Here is a 21,130-nt window from a genome sequence, read left to right on the forward strand (position 1 = left end):
TACATGAAATATGCATGCACGCCACTGAATTTAAGAATTTAAAAATGAGATGTTATAATTTCAAAGTAACTAAAATATATATATACTAACATATACCCGTGCTTAAAAATATAGTGTAAATAATATTATGATTAAAATACAGTTATAATTTATACGTATTATGTTAAAATTTGTGAAAAATTTGTAACAATTTTGCTTGTATTAAACGCTCTACAAAATTTAAATAAGAAACAAACATATAAGATTTATAATATTCATTAATATTACAAATTAAAATATAAGAGTAAGTAAAAAGAAAATTATAAACACTGAACAAAAAATAAAAATTAAAGTTATTGTATATTTGTTAACGTTTAATAATTAAAAGAAAAAAAATTACTAATCTATATAATAAAGCACATCAGTAAGTGCTCTGTATTCTATAATTTCAGCTTGTATTCTATAATAAAATACCAGCCTGTATTCTATAATTCTAAACAAATCAAATATAAAAAAAATTAAATATTAAATAATGCACAACAACCAGTACTCTGTAATCTAAAAAAAATTAAAATTAAAATGCACACCAGTTAGTGCTATTGACATCAAATTATAATTATATAAGAAAAATAAATATTATATTATCATATATCAAAAGAGTTGGTTAAAACTTTACAAAAAATGGATTAAAGCTTTCCAAAATATATATACTTTACAAAAGACGTGTCAATAACACGTTTTTAAACATGTGTTTGTCCAAACTTTTTCCTCATTATTTTCTAAAAAGTCTTTGTATCAACTTGTGTGTGTCCCCAATGCGGAACATGCACAACAATATGATAATTTGTAAAAACAAAAAAATATAAATTAGTACATTTGTTGGAAATATACATATCAAAATACTTTGAGATTGAAATTACCTTATCAAATTCCCATCGAAGCAATCTAGTTGTATTTCTTTTCTTAAGCTACATAGATTTTTCAATCCAATTCTACAAAAGTCCATATTTCAAATTATTATTAAATTAAAATTTTATAAAAAAAAATATAATCAATAAAAATAAATCTACATGGTTACCTTTTGATAAAACGTGATTTAATCTACATAGAACACTACAACATTTCAGGATAAACAATATTTGTAGTAGAATCCAAACTATCTTTAGGGAGGAGAATACTTATACGATCAAAGGATGTACATCTGGACAATGCCACATATAATTGCCCATGGCTAAACAATAGTATGTGCAAATCAACTCCAACAAATTTAACAGATTGTCCTTGAGATTTATTAATGGTTAAGACATATGCTAATCGGACTAAAAATTAACGTTTTGTCATTTGAAAAAACATTTTTGAAGAAGATGATGTTAAATATATCCATGATATGAAGGCCAAATTATTAAACTTTTCTTCAGTTAAAATTTGAGCTTCAATTATGCGAGTGTCGCACCTAGTAGTTATCAATCTTGTACCATTACATAGTCCATTTTTCGGTGCAATGTTTCTCAACAATATTATAAGACAATCCACTTTCAACTCTAACTTAAAAGTTGGCAACTTAGGAAGATCCAATGAATTTAAATATTCATTAAGATATCTATTTATAATGGTAGGATCAATTTCATTATCTTCAGACATTTTATCTATTGCAAGATAAGTACATAATCTCTCTGAAAAGATATAGTATTAATGCCATTGACATTATCGTTACGCGTAGACAGAATTGTGCGTTTAGTTAAAATGTTGGAGTTGACATCTCTATCACATTCAACTGTGGATAAACTGTAAAGAGTAATTCATTTAAATCTTGACATTTGTGTATTATTGATAAGAGGTTAATGATTTCTTGAGGATTGGTCCCAATCTAAAAAAAGTGAAATCAATAAAAATTAAGAGTGTAAACACAATTTATTAATTTAAAATAATTTATATAATAAGAAAAAAAGTTAAAGTAGTATTACCTCCATAAAAAAATTACAAAATTAGCATTTTCGTGACTTTCATAATTCAAGCGGATATTCAAATCCAAAGTTAAGATATGTATATGCTTCCATTCAAAATCTGCTCACGAACTCCTTCGGGTATAATTAGTAAAATTTGTCGACAATCTTTACTAAGAACAACAGTAATACCCCCAAATGGCTTTTCACTATCACAAATATCCCTCAATGTACAATTAATCACATCAACACAATGTCTATGTTGCATAGGAACTTCATCCCAAATTATGAGTTTTGTTTCTCTAAATAACTTAGATTGTAATGATTGTTTGCTAAGCCCATAATTTGAATTTTTCAAGACATCTAACGAAATGAAAAATGTTGAATGTGCAGTGCAACCTCCTACCAGCAACAATGATGCATTTTTAGATGAAGCCACAGTAACAACAATATGCCAAAGGTTGTGACATTTTAATATAATCGTATTGTACAAAAATGTTTTATTTGTTCCAGCACCCCCATTCAAAAAGAAAACAATTCATTTATTTTGAAAAATTGAAGAAGTGATTGTGTTAGAAGCATTTCGTTGTCCATTGTTGAGACAATCAATAGTAATTTGTGGATTTGTCTGTTGTGCCTCACTCTACAGTTGTTGATGTTCAAATATTAATTGATTACCAATTACTGCACTCCAATTTGCAGTAGGTTGTGGCATGGGTGGGAAGTCAATTAAATTTTTGCTTGATTCATGAAGCATTTGATTCAAAAGATAGAGACTATAATCTTCAATTTGAGCCTCAATTGGGTTAGAAATGGCAAACAATGTATGAATATTATGTGCAAGGTTATCACATATATGCGTTGAGAATTGATTCCATTATGCACATAGATTTAGTGGAGAGCACTGGGTGAGAATAATACTAAACAATCTCCTCAATTGATATATAGTTTTCATAACTGTAACCTCTTTCAAGCATTGGATCCATTCTTCATCATCTTCTAAAAGCCCATTTGCAACACATGCTTATTTAGTGTATTATGCACAACATTATCGCCCGTGTGTAAAGACTGAAATGATTTTGGTCCTTTGACAAGGGTTAGTAACAAACACATATAAAATATTTCACCACAATTAGGGCTAGAAAAGTACATTTTACCAATTGCATATTCCATTTCTCTTGATTTCCATCTTTTTTTCGACTTGACCCAAACAAAATGTTGTGGAAATTCTTAATAAGTGAATGGACATTCATTTTCACTGCCAGCACAATATGAAAAGAAGCCAGTAAGAATTGACATTTATTAACTAGTTCTAGATTGAATCGTTTGTAATGACTCTTTTGGGTTAAAAACAACGTGATGTATTCTAGGTAAATAAAGTGTCAATATAAGTGTTGGCATCTTTGCATGTAAATGATGACCAAATATTCGCTAAGCAGCTTCTGGAGGTTCAATATACCTTGCATCGAGATATTATTGAATCTCATTTATCATTCCTAACACCATTATTATACGGTCATAACCTTTATAAATGTACTATGTATATACTTGACACATCTCATTTCGGCACAAACTTCCACATTTATATGCTAGTTGAAAAGTTTAGAAAGATATGCATTATATGGTACGACATCCCTATTATCAACTTCTTGCCCCCTTACAGTAAGTACTTGACTATTATTGCGACGACGATAGATAGGGTATCCATTTTGATCCATAGTTGTTTCTATGAAAGCTCGAGGGTATCTCTTAGTGCATCTACCATTTTTCATACATGGTGTTTGCGAATTTCGAGCACTACATGGTCCATGTACCATACAATATTTGATAGTTTCAAAAAGTATAGGATCATCTTTTGGGTCTGAAAATTCTGCACAGACCAATTTGTTTACTTGAACACATGTCCGAATTTTGTTTAGACCCTTGAGAAATAAAAGTGCATGCATATGAGGGAGACATCGTTTTTGAAATTCAATTGTAAAAACATATGCAACTTTATTTCCAAACACTTCATTTGTTTTTATCTCATTCATCAAACATTTTCTCTTTAACTCAAAAACACAGGTAATTAAATCAGGACGATCAATAGGTTTTTGAAGTGGTAATAATGTTGAAGTAATTTTTGGCCAATTGGGATTTGCAGTCATGGTAAAAAAAATATCTAGGTGTTGGTTATATCCCGCGATAGCCATTGAATCTTGAAAGATTTCAAACATATATCTAGGACTACCAGTAAATGAAGATGTCAAAACAAACCTTTGACCAATTTGACTAGGTTGCACATAATCTGGATCCATATTTGACAACTCTTAGTAAAACTCAACCTGAAGTTTCCCTTAATTAAGCTTGTAGTATGTTAATCGATTTTGCTCAATTGAAGCATCTACCAAAAACTCTTAAAATAATTTCTCACCTATCAAAATTGTTGAATATTTTGTGGGTCATTCAAACAAACGATAATTATAAAAATCTATTTAAGTAAGTCGATCAGTTGAATGTCGATCATACTGAACGTTTCACAATTTCAACTCAGATTCCCATCTAAGCTCACCATATGAAAATAATAGAATATAATGTAATGTCAAGTATGCTGGGTGATATTCATTAATTTGCATCAACTTATTACTTCCTCGAAAATGTAAGATAATATCTCTCATTCCACTTACCTTTGTCCCATCATCTGGTATTACAATCGCAATCTCATATGCAGTTGGTAGGTTATATCGACATCGATCAATTGTTGAATTGTAATGAAGATGAGTAGGTAGATTGTGTTATGCCGAGTCTAATTGATGTAAAATGGCATGAGCCTGGTGAAATTTATCTATTAATGCATTGACTTGCAATAAACTATCCTGAATAGTTTTGAGAACATCCTTTCTCAAGTTAGGATTTCTATAATTACGAAATTCTAAAAGCTGAATTAGGGCCATATATATACAGTTGAGCATAACTCGCATCCTGCCCTGGTTGTGGTTGTGGTGATCCTGTTCGATGTTGCAATTTTCTCTGAATTGTGAATGATGCAGGGCCCAGTACTCTAGGATCCAATGTAGCACTAAGATTCGTAAAAGCATTAGCTGCATTGTACACTTGAGTATAATTTCAAAAGAATTTTGATTGATTATTATTCTCATCATACAGCGCCTGAAGTGGTTGAGGGGGTGTAATAAGTAAAGGTAGCCCAATCTTTCCTTCCAAATAGCAAGTTCTGAATAAGGGACACTTACATAGATGATTTTGTCAATTTTTCATCAATCCAATATAAGGCTGAACAATAAGGACCTAATGTATCCATCTTGTCAAGATAATGGCGACAAGAATCTTTGTGTGCCCGGGTGTCAATTGATGTATTCATAAGCATATCTTCTAATTCATCATCAGTACTAGATCTTCTTGAAGAAATCGATTTATAAGAGTAGACCTACGAATATTTGTGTATAAATAAAATTTTGTAAAACAAAACAGTATGAGTAAAAGTATGTATTTCAAAATTAGATACAGTAGTTTATCGATTCCTTTGTGGAGCTAAAGATGTGCTTAGCATAGAAAACGAACATGTAGAATGATGGGTAACCATTGTTCGTTTTTGTGCTGAATGAGAATCTCCAGTTATTGTTTTCCACTCCAAGCGAGTGCGATTGCGACGAATTGGTGTTAAAAAAGGTTGTCTTAGTTGAACACATTCTTCTAATTCCTCTTGTTCTTATTGTAAGCATTGAAATTCAAAGTATGATTTTTCATTTTTTTCACGCTCTCACCGTGCACGTTAGGCCAATGTAGCTTTTGATATTATATTGTCATTTTGTGCCTAAAATGAAAATATTTTATCATTGGTGCAAAATATGTGAATATTTTGTGTTTAAAATGAAACTATCTTCTTATTTCTTTCATTTCTCTTAATTTTGTTTTCTAGATATTTTATTTGTTTCATACCTTTAATAGTGTTATCTTTATTTCTTTCTTTATTCATGCATTTTGTTTTTCATTGAAAAAATAAATAAGAATTAAAAACCTATCTTATTTAGTTTTTCCTTTCTTTATATATGTTTTTATTCCTTCATTTCTTTTTTCCTATTCTCTTCATGTAAGTAGTAACTTATGGATGATACATTATAAATGCACATGTATCTATGCAAAATAAAAATAAATAAATTTGAAAAACATAAACAAATAATAGTAAGTTACAGGAAAACATAATACAATCATTCTACAAAAATAACATAAAATAACAAATTCATTTTATATACTCATACCACTTGACATGCATTTGACATTCTCTTGTCAGAAGGAGCTATCTTTTCTTTTCCTTTAGACATTGGGTTGACCTTTTTTTTTTTTGCCTAACAAATATAAATAAAATATTTAAAATATTATTTTTTTATATAATCTTATATAAATAAAATACATATAATGTTTGATTTGATTTTGTACTTACCGCACGAACATGGATAACATTAAGATTGTGTTTATCACGGATGATCACGCCAATATTTCTAGATGGGGTTGTAGGAGCAGGCCTACAGAAATGGATTGTGAATAAATTAAAATTTATATAATAAAGTGATAATAGTAAGAGTATTTATTTTAAGAATTAAACACAGTTTTTTACCAATTTGGTGTTAAAAAAGATTGTCGTTAAAGAAGATTGTCTTGGCTTAATACATTTCTTTGATCTTTCTCGTTCTTGTCGTTGGCGTTGTCTCAATTGGTATGCAGAACATAACTTTTGATTTTTTTTCACATTTTCACCGTGCACGTTGGGCCAATGCAGCTTTTGATAACACATTATCATTGTATGCCTAAAATGAGAATATTATACAAGTAGGTGCATAAAATGTGAAGATTATCCTCTTTCTTGCTTCCTTTTCATCGTGAATTTTTTCTTCCTTTTAACTAACTTTTCTTTTTCACTTGGTTGAGTTGTTAGTCACATAAGAACCAATGCATGTATTGATGAAATTTAAAAAGAGAGGAAAAAATAATTTAAAAACACATTAAGCACACAATACTGCAAACTCACTATGCATTTGTTGGTTTAAAAATACTATCATCTCTTTACAAAATGTACGTTGAAAAGGTAAATATTAGATCATTGGGTACATAAAATGTGAATATTAGCTTGTAATATTTTCTACTTTCATTTTCACTCTTCTTGTTCTTTTCGTTATATTAAATTTTATTTTTGTCCTTTTCTTCTTTCCTTAAGAACTTCTTATAAGAAAAATAAAAATTAAAAAAATTATATTATGTAGTTTCCTTTTCATCACATGTTTGTTCCTTCTTCTTTTCCTTTTTCGTTTTCTTTTCTCATATTTTTATTATGCTATATTGTAAATGCAACATGTGTTCATATAAATAGACAAACATATTAAAAATTAAGATTAATGTTCATACAAATGCATTAGCATGTTGTGCAAATGCTTATTTTAACATACTTCAGAAAAATATTTTACACTCAATAAAAAGAATTTTGAATAAATATTTGAAAAAGAAACTTTTAAAAAGTGTACATAAAAACGAGTATATGACACTATGCAATTTCTAAAAAAATTTATATAATTTTTTTTATATAATATTCAAAAAAGAAATTTTTAAAAATTGTTGAGAAACTATACCATGGGATGTGTATTTTCCTTTCCTTTGCCAGAAGGGATAGCTTTTTCTGTTTTCTTTGATATTGCTTTGTCTTTTTCCTTTGTCTATAAAAAATAAGTAGAATATATTTATAAATTATTTTTAAAATAATAAAAAAATACATATCCAATGTTCAAATGACTTTTAGGCTTACCTCACGAATGCGAATAGTATTAAGGTCATGCTCATCGCGGATAACAACATTAAATTTCTTTCTTGAAGAAATTGAACCTATACATACAAATATTTTAGATTGATAAATAAAATCTTATACACATAAATAAGAAAATTAGTAAATGGAGTTGATATTACGGTTTGGTGTAAGTCTCCATCTACCTATAAAGTATAAGGAAAAAATATTTTATTAGAAGAAAATTAGATATGATAAGTTTTTTTTTTTTAAAAAATAGGCCTTATATTATAAGAGAGGTACTTAAATTTATATGAAAAAAAAAACTTACTTGACCAAAAATAGCGATATTGTTTAAAATTGTTGTGCTTTAAGCTAAAAATGTTTGGTTATATAATTTTAGACATCAAGAAACAAAAAAATTAGCAATACTAGAAGTTAACATGGATTTCATTAGCAATGACATGTTATTTCCAAATCAGTTGTTACCAAATCGGATAATAAAATTTAAAATTTTATTTAAATAAATAACTGTCATAGATATAAAATACTTAACGAGTTACAATTAAGAGAAGAAGAAATAAAAATATAAACATCTAAGAAAAAGAAAAAGGCCAACCCAATGTTTAGAATAGATGTATTTTAACAATCACATTAAAATGATAAAATTAAAATCGGAGCACAACAATGTCCAAATTTAAACTCTTATCTTTCCTAAGTGAGTTCAATTTTATAGAAATGAAATTAAAACCAAAATCAAAATCCGTTATAATCATAAATATTTTGAAGTTCGCCATTTATGACTTGGAAAGTCCAAACATAAATTTATGCTAAAAAAAAAAGAAAATTCAATAAATAACAAAGTCATTTTATAAGTAATAATGAATAATTATTTCATGAAGGCAACTAAATACACACACATATACATTCACCAGAATTTTTTGAAAAATAATATAGAATATTATATTCCCTTAAAAAGGTACAAAAAAAAAAAAAAAACTTTCTTGCCATATTACACATTAATATTAAAACAGTCATTTTCTTTTTAGAATCATATAACAAATATATTACATTTGAATGGTATAATTTTTTTTATAATAAAATGTTAAATATATTTTCTTGAGTGTGAATTTAGTTTTTTTGTTGTAGAAAGATCAGCTAAACAAATTACCCTCACTTTCTTTTTTAATAACTCCAAATAAATACTTTCAACATATTTAAACTTTCGCTTTCTTTTAAACAGTTCCTAGATGAAAGATTAAATACATTGAAAGTATTCATGGGAAAAATAAAATATTTAAACTAACTATCAAGCATTCCAAATAAAACTAACCCAACACACTGAAAATACAATGGGACATTCCCAAACACAGCCATAAGCCAAAATAGAGAGAAAGGAGGAGAGACAAAAGCAAAAACAAAAAAAATTATTGCAATGAATAACCCAGATGAAGTGATGTTGCGACCGGAATGAACAACTGTGAGAGTGGTCAGAGTGATCCACAGTCAAAGTGAGCTCTGATGAAGGCAAAATTTGAGAGAGGAAACAAAATGTTTAAAATTCAAGAAGAGGAACAGAAAGGAAGAGAGAGAGAGAAGATAGACAGAGAAATGAGAGGTAAAAGCTGAGATGGGGAGAGATAGAGAGGGAAGGTGTCCATTAATCTCAGCCATTGATATATACATTTAAAATTATCTTAGCCATACAAATAAAATGCATCTCTAATATATTTTATATATTTTTAAAAATTCTCCTCTCTTATTAATTTATATATATATAAAGAACAGTGATTTGATATGATAGTGCTGCTGCAGCCTGTAGAATTGGAAAGTTGGCTGGCTGTAAGTTGAAATATCTTTTGTTAAATCAAAAGTAAAGATGTTTTGGTTATTTTGCGAATTGGGCTATCTAACGCAACGGGTCCTTTTATTCAAAGTGTTATATGATAGATAATCAATGGATGTGGGGTTCGCAGCAATGGCTCCATCACTCATCTCTTAATCGAAACTATCTATTTGTCACGCGTGCAACAAAGCATCGTCAAGGTCAAAATCACAATCATGGTGACATGGCAACTACTACTAATATATAAATACGTCACTGATTCAGCAATTTGAAGATCTCCAAATTCACATGATATGATTTGTTCTGTTACCAATCAGACGCAGCCATGCAGGGGCTCACGTCTCTATTTTGATTTTATTTATATTGGATAAATGTTATGTTATCTGATACGGATAACATAAAAATTTTGTTCACATGATTTTGTATTTATTTTCATGCACTCTCATAAGTTGTAAGATGTGTATAATTTAACTAATTAATTAGAATCAAGTTTTTTTTTTTATACGAATTTATTTAGATTCAACAAAATTATTATAATCCAAGTGGATCGTCTGTAATGATCAAAACTTGATTCAATCACAAAAATAAAAACTAATTAAAATGGGAGGGAGGGAGGGAGGGACCACCCCGCGCATTTCAACCTTCTTGCTGCATAAATGCACTACACATCAATGGATCCACATTAATTAATTTATTCATACTCTTTTATCTGTCATTTAATTTATCAGCCTCATCATCATCATCATGTCAGGTGTGACTTTCAATTCTCCCCATTCCATATATCACTAGTATCTGCGGCTCCCCTCCCCTCACCTTACCTTACCTCCTCGGTAAAAGCTATTACTATGCTCTCTCTCTCTCTCTCTCTCTCTCTCTCTTGCGATTCCATTCCATTTCAGGTTCCTCTTTTTCGTTTATATACACATCTTCTGTATTCTTTTCATTTGTTTTGATTTCCCTTTGCTTTGCTTTGCTGCAACTTTTGTTTCTTTTTCTCTGTTTTATGTATTGGATTTTAACATATATAAAGAGTAAAGGATAAGCGTGGAGCTAGAGTCTCGATCGTATCAAATCAGAGTGTGGTGAGAAGACTATGTAAGTGCTGTTCAAACATTTAAAAAAAAAAAAAAAGGATGGGTGGAAGCGGAAGCATATTATATATATAGTTCAATAATAAAATGGGAAAACAATTTCATATAAAACTACGTGTAATGTTGTAGTGTAGCATTAAGTGAGAAATGAAAACCCTACAAGAAAAAAATTATTGGGGTTACACCTTTTCTAATTAGCCAAATTAATTTAAACAAAATTATTCAGATAATGCTTTCAAAGAGAAATTTTAATTGTTGAATGTTACATAGAGATATATGATAAAAATCCTCATTAGTTGAACAATTTGAATTATTTTCTTTTTTAAAATTTCTGCATTAGTTTTGTTTCTAATAACAAAAAACAATATAAAGAACAAAAAAAAAAAAATAAAATTGCATAATGCGAGTTTACCACTAGTGTGTTTGTTTTGTGTTGCTAATGGTTAGATTCATATTTTTATTCATATAATTTTACCTTTTTTTTGGTTGTTATTTGAATTTTTTGTTGTTTTAATTATACCATTAGACCAGCATTTTTTAGTCCATTTAATGTCTATATTTTGATTTTTTTTTGTGTGGCAATATGAACTTTTTATTGTTTCAATTACCTACATTTTTTATTCAATTTAATCTTTATATTTTAACTTTTTAAAAAAATTGGTAGATTATATGAAACTTCTCTACATTTAGGGTCATGTGCAACTTACCCCATGTGCTTTTGATTGCATAAAAAAAATCCCTCACATTTTCAAAATGTTGCAATCAGCCACAATCTTGTTATTTTACATAATTTTGTACAATAATCTACATACAAAATATATAATTCTACATATAGAATTTCAATATATCAAAAAAATACATAATTTTGCATTAATCAACCAGTAGAATGCACAAAATTATGTAAAATAACAATAGATTATGGCTGATTGCAACATTTTGAAAGTATAAGAGATTTTTTGATACAATTGAAAACACATGGGGTAAGTTGCACATGACCATAAATGTAGGGGGTTTCATATAATTTACCAAAAAAAGAAGTTAAGTAAGATAAGTCAATTTAACTTTTTTTTTATAAGTCAAAGTATAATGTTAAATTGATTCGAAAATGTTAGTAAATGAGTGCAATTGAAATAATGAAAAGTTCGTAATGCTGCACGAGAAAAATGTCAAAGTATAAGAGTTAAATTAATTTAAAAATATAGATATAAGGATATAATCAAAATAATAAAAATTTTAGGTGATCACATAAAAAAAATATAAAAATATAAGAATAAAAATATGGATTCGCCGCATTGCTAATATTGGATATCTTATTATTTAATGCAACCATGATCAACAACAAAATTGAAAATTTGGAGAAAAATAACATCCATTATAGAATTTTAAGCCATATTAGGGCCCATCAGCTAGTCATGGCCAAAATTGAACCGGACCGGCGGTTCGAACCGGAATCGGACCGGCCGGAACCAGACCCGGAACCGGCGGAACCGGAACCGGAACCGGAACCTGACTGAACCGGCGAAATTCAGTCCGGTTCCGGTTCAAGGTTCCGGGGAACCGGAACCGCCGGTTCCGCGGAACCGGAACCGGAACTGCCGGTTCCGGTTCCGCGGAACCGGAACAACCCCCCTCCCCCCCCCACCACCCCCCCCTCCCCCCCCGTGCAGCACCTCTCCCCCCCCCCCCCCAACGGTCCAAAATTGGACCGTTGGCAGCCAACGGTCCAATTCCAATTTTATTAATTTTTTTTTAATTTTATAATTCCTATCTATATATACCCCTCCCTCCCCCACTCATTTTTCACACTTTCTCTCTCTCTCTCTCTCTCTCTCTCTCAAGTCTCAAGCTATTATTCTCTCAATTTTGTCTCTCATTTAATATTTCAATTTCAATTTCTTCAATCTTCTCATTTTGTTATTTATCAATTTATTCAATTATATTGTTAATTATTTATTACTTGTTACTATATTATTTTATCATTATTATATTTTTTTATTATCATACTTTTTTCAAAAAAATGGCAAGTGAAGGTAGAAATTTTGAAAATGTTGAAAATGTTGAGTTTGAAACTCAAAATTTTCAAACACAAGAGAGTGAAACTCAACAAAAGGGAGGTGGAAAAATTTCTACTTCTGATATTTTTAAAATTCATTTCAAGAAAACACCAAAAGGAGATGGTAAATTTGATGTATCTTGTAATTATTGTAATTAGGTATACAAATTCAAGCAAGGAGGTGGATATGGTACTTTCGCCCGACATTTGCAAACAAAGCACCCGCTCAAGGTTGGATTGAATACAACAATATTTAAAAAAAATTAAAAAAATTCGGTTTGAACCGGAATCGGAACCGTTGACCGAACCGGAACCGGAACCAAACCGTCCCAAACCGCCCTTGGGCGGTTCGGTTCAGGTTCAAAGATTTCTTGAATCGGAACCGGCGGTTCATGAACCGGAACCGGCGGTTCATGAACCGTGGCCATGTTTACCTTCAGCTATAGAAAATATTTTTTAATTTTAAATATTTATTTTATAACTAAATATATTATGAGATTGCCTATTTTCAGTTCGAACTACCCTTGCTTTTTTACAGTTCGAACTATAAAATAGTTTAAATGTCTCTCACAAATCTTTATAAGAATACACTTTATTTAAGGAATTAATATTTAAAATATTTTATAACTCAGATCGCAAAAAAAAAAAAAAACAAGTGTAGTCCAGATTAAAAATATTTTTATTCATATAATATAATATTTTAGATTTTGAAAAATAATAGTAATCATTTCTAAAAATGTTAGAAAACAATATTTTCTAATTTATAATATAAAGTTAAAGATTAAAAATTGAGTTTTCCATTTGTTCACGAGAGATTCAGTTATTAAATAGAAAATTAAAAAAATATTCTTCTATCGCTAGACAAAGCCTTATCTTCTATAGTAAGATAAAAGAATTGATAGAATATAATGCCCATGTTTCTTATTGAGACTATGGTCTTCACTTAGCCTTGTCTCCAAAGATAAGATATAAATCAATTCGTCCTTACATGGAAGTGAAAGAATGGGGGTGATTATTAAAGAATAAAATCTTACAAAATTCAAAGTGGCTTTAATGTATAGTTAGAATTAAGCATGAACCGTCAAAAGCTCGAATGAGAGTTAATTTGAATAGCCTAACTATAATAGAATATTTTCGACCCTTATTGGGACGCCAAAAATCTGCTCTAATTCCGACCCTTCTCTAGAACTAGAAGAAGTCCGTGTAGCCTCCACCCTCACCGGTACCGCATTTGCCGCCGTATGGTGGCGCTTCTCCACCTAGCTAGAAGCCCATCTTGTTGCCCTAAGTTGTTGGCCTAGTTTGTAAATCTCTTTTCTTTCTTTTTCTTTTCTTCTGTTTTTCTCTCCTCTATCCTTCTTTTAATTGGCATATGCACCTAAATTGATGGATATGTATATTTTTGGTCTACTGTACTGAATCAGTGTAAATTGAATACGTGATGAGAGAAGAGTGAAACCAAAAAGTGAAAGAGGGTGAAACCCAGCTGCCAGCTAGTGATATTTCTTTACAATATATATATATATATATTATATTTTGTCCTTTTTCACTTGAAACTTTCTGAAGATTCTCATATATATCATAGATCGATAAAAACGAGCCAAAATTGGCAGTGGCCTTTGAAATCAGCACCGGCTGATTAACTTCTTCAAACAGAGATCACAAGAGACAAGGCAAAACAAATTAAGATCTCAATACAACGCAGATGACATAAGGCTACGCGTCACGGACCAATGAAGTCAATTCCCAGGCCCCACTGATTCTCTTCATTTTCATATCGCTCACTGCCACTGGGTTGGGCCATTTATGGACCAGAAGAAGATGGAGAATTAAGAAGAAGAAGAAGAAGAAGATCATCAAGTGCTTTGATATTCTCTCGCCCTGCTGCAAGATGGAGAAGAAGATGACTGATGATCATATTCATGGAGAAGAAGAGAAGGAGATTATAAACAGCAACAACCGCAAGAAGAAGAAGCAGCGGCTCGGAGGGATCAAAACAATGCCATTTATCCTCGGTGAGTTCGCGTTTTCATCTTCTTATTGCTCTCGAGTTGCTCATTATTGTTCATTCTTCGTCTCAAGTTGCCATATATATATTCACACACACACACACACACACACACATAGATGCCTTGATAATCGAGTTTCAGAATTACGATCCAGAAATATTAGTTGAATATATAAGGGGATCTCTCATACATGCAAGTTGACTCCATTTTCGTTTTATGCCAAGGATGGATTTTCCCAATGTGAATTCGGATTTTAAGTCTCTCTTTCTATTTAGTGTCTTTTGTTTTTTAATTCTATGATGATATCAACTTCCCCCCCTATCACTGTGATATTAATTGTTGCTTCACTAAATTTGCTTTGTGAATGGTTAGTGATTCGGACTTTAAACACTACATAGACTGATACTAACATCAAGTTTGAGACAAATAATAGACCTCATTAAAAGAACACACACATATTAAAAATTTAATTAACCGTCAACTATCTAACACAACAACCTTCTATTGTTTTAATTATGATCATATTTAACACAACACTTTTATATTATTTTATAAACAAAAGAATAAAATTAGGTATAATCAATAATGTGTTATGTTTATCAGAGGATGTGTTATCTCCTTAATTTCTTTCAATAAAAAGACGTCTTATGATTGTGACGATATCATCAATTACGATTCTAAGATTATTCTAAATAAAAACTTAGGGAATTGAAAGCTTATCTAATCCTTGATAGTTTTATAAATAAATTGTCTGCCAACAACCAGTCTCCCTAGCATTTTCACCGTTGTCCCGGCCATGGTTGGATATTATTAATCACGACATTCGAGGAACAATCCTAATTTTATTTTTTTAAAAAAATAAAATAAAGTTGAGGAACCTAATCAATTCTCAAATTTATTGGGAATTTAGTAAATTTTAAATTTTACTGATTGATATTTAATTTATTAATGAGACATCGACACATTAGCTGAGTTTGGAAAATTCAATAAATTTCTCAATCTCTATTTTAAAAAATATCATTATCTATTCAGATCTTTTAAGTTATTGGTGTTTAAAATTTTTCAACCCCGGCCCAATTTCAATTTAATTATTATAGAGCAAATTGAGATCCAGAGAACTTAGCAAATGATAATTGAGGTCTAGAGATCAATTCATACTTGCTTTATCATCAAGATTTTATTAAAGCCTTTTATTAAATATTTTGTTATACGGTACTAATTAATATCGCACATCAAATATAATTTTATATAATTGAAAAAAGAAAAAAATCTTTTATTTGATTTTGAGGAAATTGAGTGGAATAGAAAAAAATATTTAGTAAAAAATAAGTTTAATGAATAAATTTCACACAATAGTTTTGATTAAATCATATCAACCATTATTATTGTGTTTTTAAAAATAGCGTATGTCTCATTTACTATTAACAGATCAAACCAAAATGATTATTTTGTCTTTATATTTAAATATATTTTCTCCCTTTCTCTCTCTTCTTCTCTACCCTTTCTTTCTCCTCTTTGCTTATCCTCAATTTCTTAATTCTTCAGAGTCCCATGCTGTCGACAACTGGTGATGAGTTGTCGGTTGTCGGCGATGGGGTTTCTTTCTATTACGCACTATGCAATGGGGTTCTTGGGATTTTTGGGTTTCTTCCCATTGTTGTTCGTCCCATTAGTGTTCTTGGGATTTTTGGGTTTCTTCCCATCGTCGTTTGTCAGCGATGGGGTTTCTTCCCTATTTCCAACCAATGGCGATGGCTGTGCGATGTGATAATGGTGGAGATAGATGATGATGATGCGTCGGTTGTGGAGACAATGGTAAAGGAATGCCCAACGATAACTCTCTCTCTCTTTCTCTGAAGCATCATTGGCGAGCCCAAAAATCTTAGTTCGAAGAACTTAGTTCTCAGTTTGAAAAGTTTCGAACCCAAATATTTGGGTTTGAAGAACCTTTTTGAAGAAGAAGTCGAAAGGATATTCATCAAATATATAAAACCTAGATCTAGTTGAAGAACCTTTTCAAAGATCTTTGGGTTTCTTTCTCTCTCTAAACAGTTGCCGACGACACCCAAAACTTGGGTCTCGGTTCAAAAAGTTTCGAACCTGATATTTCTGGATTTGAATTTTGTCAAAGATCATTTGAAGAACCCCAAATTTGATCAGAACACTCTGCCTACCTTTCTCTGATCATGGAATCCTTTATGCAGTGGGTTTCAACTTTCAACGAAATTTGCTTTCCTTATTTATTTGTTTTTTGTTTTATAAGAGAGCGTACGTAGAGAGTGGGAAAGACAAGACATTTTATGAATTTTAAAGAAATTAATTTTTTAAAAACACACAAGTCATCATCATCTTCATCAGTACAATTTAAACAAATCTCATATAAGTAATATGTAAAATTTACCCAAATTTAATAGAAAATATTTGAAAAATTTAGCAGGAGGGATGTACATAATACATATGATATGGTTATAAGGATTTTACATAATATAAAATATATAATGAATATAAGTGACTAATTAATTGACTAAAATTTAGGAGAAGTTAGATGATATATTTCTTCAACTTTCAACACTTATATATAGCCTTACATGTCTAATTAAACTTTAAAATTTACTCAATTAATTTAATTATAAATTTTTTAAAATGAATTAAGGTGGTATCAATTTACCTGTTTGATATATAACTTAATTACCTCAAATAATGGGATAAAAATGTTTATCTGATATATATATATATATATAAGTCGATTGTATTTGTCAATTTGTCATGTTTCAGCAAATGAGATATGCGATAGATTTGCATCGAGCGGTTCGCATGCGAACTTGATATCGTACCTGACCGGACAACTCAACCTGCCCATGGTCAAGGCTTCCAACACTCTCAGTTACTTTGCTGCCACCTCCGGTTTCACCCCCCTCATCGGAGCTCTCATCGCCGACTCCTTCGCCGGACGCTTCTTGACCATCCTCGTTGGCTGTATCATATATGAACTGGTGATGCTTCTGATAATTAATTTCACTAAAATCAATGCCATTTAGATAATTTTTGCTTGATGACGTTTCGCCGCAGGGACTGGTGAGCATCACAATATCGGCGACACTGCCTAATCTCCGGCCTCCGCCATGCCCAACTCAAGTGAACTGCAAGGAGGCCTCCACCCTGCAGCTGTCTCCTCTCTACATCTCTTTGCTTCTTTCGTCGCTGGGCTCCGGCGGCATCCGTCCATGCGTGGTAACCTTTGCCGCTGATCAATTCGACATGACCAAAACAAAGGTTTGTAGCTAAGAACAAAATATATAAAAAAAGAAAAAGAAAAAATCTGATATCAAGATTGGTTACAACGATATATAAACTAAACTTAAGTCTAGCTAGATAAACCTAATTAACTAAGAATATAAAAAATATAACCGACAAATTCTAATTAATTTGGATTATGATCTTCAACAAGGTTGAGGCTCGGGGATGGAATTTCTTCAACTGGTACTACTTTTTTATGGAAATGGCGTCGCTGACTTCTCTTACAGTGGTGGTTTACATCCAAGACAATGTGGGATGGGGCCTCGGCCTGGGAATTCCGACCATCGCCATGGCCGTCTCTGTAATGGTTTTTGCTTTGGGGTATCCTCTTTACAGGAAAGTGAAAGCAGGGGGGAGTCCATTGATCAGACTGGTTCAGGTGATTGTCGCAGCTGTGAAGAAGAGGAAAGAAGCCACGCCAACAGATTCAGTCCAGTTGTACGAAAGCAGGGAGCTTGACGCTGCTATTTCTTGCAATGGCAGGCTGCTGCATACAGACCAGTTCAAGTAAGATATTACATGAACTAATTAAGTTGAGATTTTTGTTTTCTTTTCTTTTCTCCAAATTTTTGGAAAAATTTTAATGGTATCTTACAATATATTTGCTTTATTAATTTCTCTCAAAAGAAAGAAAATATTTTCCATTTCACTGACATGCTTTAATGACCAAAGGTGGCTTGATCGAGCTGCTATTGTAACCGAAGATGACGAGAAGGATCCAAGCTCGCCAAATCTATGGAGGCTCGCCACTGTCCACAGAGTGGAGGAGTTGAAATCCATCGTCCGGATGCTGCCAATCTGGGCCGCCGGAATCCTCCTCGTAACCTCGCTTTCCCACCAGCACAGCTTCGTCATCATCCAAGCTCGCTCCATGGATCGCCACCTCTCCCGCTCCTTCCAAATCCCCCCGGCCAGCCTCACCATCTTCAACGTCCTCACCGTCACCATCGGCCTAGTTCTCTACGACCGCCTCTTCGTCCCCTTCGCTCGCCGATTCACCGGCAATCCCACCGGCATCACATGCTTACAGAGAATGGGAATTGGCTTTACGGTGAACATCCTCGCCACCGTAGTTGCCGGACTCGTCGAGATCAAGAGAAAAGCAGTGGCAGCGAGTCACAATTTGCTCGACGAGCCTAAGGCAGTGATACCCATCAGCGTGTTTTGGTTGGTTCCTCAGTTCTGCCTCCATGGAGTGGCCGAGGTTTTCACGTCGGTGGGGCGCATGGAGTTTCTGTATGATCAGTCGCCGGAAAGTATGAGAAGCACCGGCACGGCTCTCTACTGGGTGGCGATCTCGGTGGGGAACTACTTGGGGACGATGGTGGTGTCACTCGTTCATGAATATTCCGGCAAGGAGAGGAATTGGCTGCCGGACCGGAATCTGAATAGGGGAAGGCTGGAAAACTATTACTGGCTTGTGACTGGGATTCAAGCCATAAATCTGGTGTATTATGTGATTTGTGCCGGGTTTTATGCTTATAAGAAAGTGGAAGAGATGACTGGAATCAATGGCGAGGGGGATGTCGAATTTGCCGGCGATGGTGATACTAAAATCGAATCCAAGACATGAGTGATGTCAATGAAAATTGGGAGGGATTAGTGAAAGTTTCTTGATTGTAATTTCTCTTCAGATCTTCAAGAAAAGTACGAAGAAACAATTGTTTCAAAAGGGCGTGCAAAATAAGATGCATTCAAAGATCGATGCCGGAAGCTCTCCATTATAGATTAATCTTATTCTAGTGGCGAAAGTCTTCGCTGATCATAGGAATTACAAGTCTATGTATGCTTCATCTGAATCCAATGAAACAATTTGAAGCCGCATTTCTCTTCAGCTCAAGGAGAATTTAAACATTCACAAAATAGAACGCAACAATCTAACAAGAAAAATGAGTTCTAGTGACAATTAAAATATCATTTAAAGGAGTTTATAATTACATTTTTTTAGTGTTGTTACAAACGATCAATGTTTTAGTGACGAAAAATTTTGTCGTTAAAATATCAAAATTCGTTACTAAATTTTTTAACAACGAATTTAATGACAGGCATCTATTCGTCGCTAAAAAATGCATCGCTAAAATTTAGCGATGAATACTTTTAACGAAGGAATCAGTGACGGGATAACTCGTCGTTGATTAAAAAAAAAATGTATATATAATAATAATAATAATAATAATAAAATATATAAAAATTATAAATTAAATTTTGAATGTAAAATTTTATATTTATTTAATATAAATATATATAAATTTTTGATAATTAATAATTTATTTTAATTAATTAAAATAACTAATTCACTAACAATATTTATAATATTATATTTATATTTTTAATTTTAAAATTATATTTACTAAATAACTAACTCGACAACAACATTTATAACATTATATTTATACTTCTTATTTTAAAATACAAATGGGAACTAATAAAAATTTAAATATTAAGATTTTTATTTAAAATTATTATAATATATTTAATAAATAACTACTTAAAAATAATTTTAACAAATAAATTGTATATTTATTTTATTTTTGTGTATAATTAATATTTCATTGAAAAAAAATTAACATAATAATTTTTTATTTCTATTTTTTTTTATCTTGTTTAAATCATCAATAATATATACACTATACACAATAATATTTATACATACCATGCAACTATATAAATATAAAATAAATAATAATATACATGTAATAAATATGAATAATATGGATATTTTTCATCTAAACTAACCAACAAAAAAAAAAAAAACATTAAAGGTGAAGAGAACGGAGTGCAGAGGGGGTTAGAAAAGAGGGAAGAGAGGGAAGTCAGAGAGTGAAGAGGGGAGAGACAAAGAGTGCAAAGGGGGAGGGGGGGAAATTCAAAGGGGGATGGCCCCGAGCGCGTGGGGTTTCAGGGGTTTAACGACGGGCATCTTCTTGTTGTTAAATGGGAAGGGGAGGATTTAGCGATAGGAAGATGCTCGTCGCTAAACAATGACGGGCATCTTCCTGCCGCTAAATGGGAAGGGGTTTAAAAAAATTTCAAAAAAATATTTCAAATATTTTTAAAAACATCATAAAATATAAATAATATATATTTATAGAGAAAATATATTTTATACTCAATAATAAATATAAAATAATATATATAAATAATA

The 21,130-nt window shown here is 31.4% G+C and overlaps 1 protein-coding gene across 1 annotated transcript; it reads left to right on the forward strand.

The window, feature by feature from the left end:
- The first annotated feature begins 14,465 nt into the window (after nucleotides 1-14,465).
- Nucleotides 14,466-19,819, forward strand: LOC127789570 (protein NRT1/ PTR FAMILY 3.1-like). The gene is made up of 5 exons (XM_052318492.1): nucleotides 14,466-14,694; nucleotides 17,464-17,681; nucleotides 17,758-17,961; nucleotides 18,137-18,492; nucleotides 18,658-19,819. The coding sequence occupies exons 1-5, from the start codon at nucleotides 14,571-14,573 to the stop codon at nucleotides 19,556-19,558; spliced, it is 1,803 nt and encodes a 600-aa protein (XP_052174452.1). The 5' UTR covers nucleotides 14,466-14,570; the 3' UTR covers nucleotides 19,559-19,819.
- The last annotated feature ends 1,311 nt before the right edge of the window (nucleotides 19,820-21,130 follow it).

Source organism: Diospyros lotus, chromosome 14 (assembly GCF_014633365.1).
Source record: "Diospyros lotus cultivar Yz01 chromosome 14, ASM1463336v1, whole genome shotgun sequence".
Lineage (NCBI taxonomy): Eukaryota > Viridiplantae > Streptophyta > Magnoliopsida > Ericales > Ebenaceae > Diospyros > Diospyros lotus.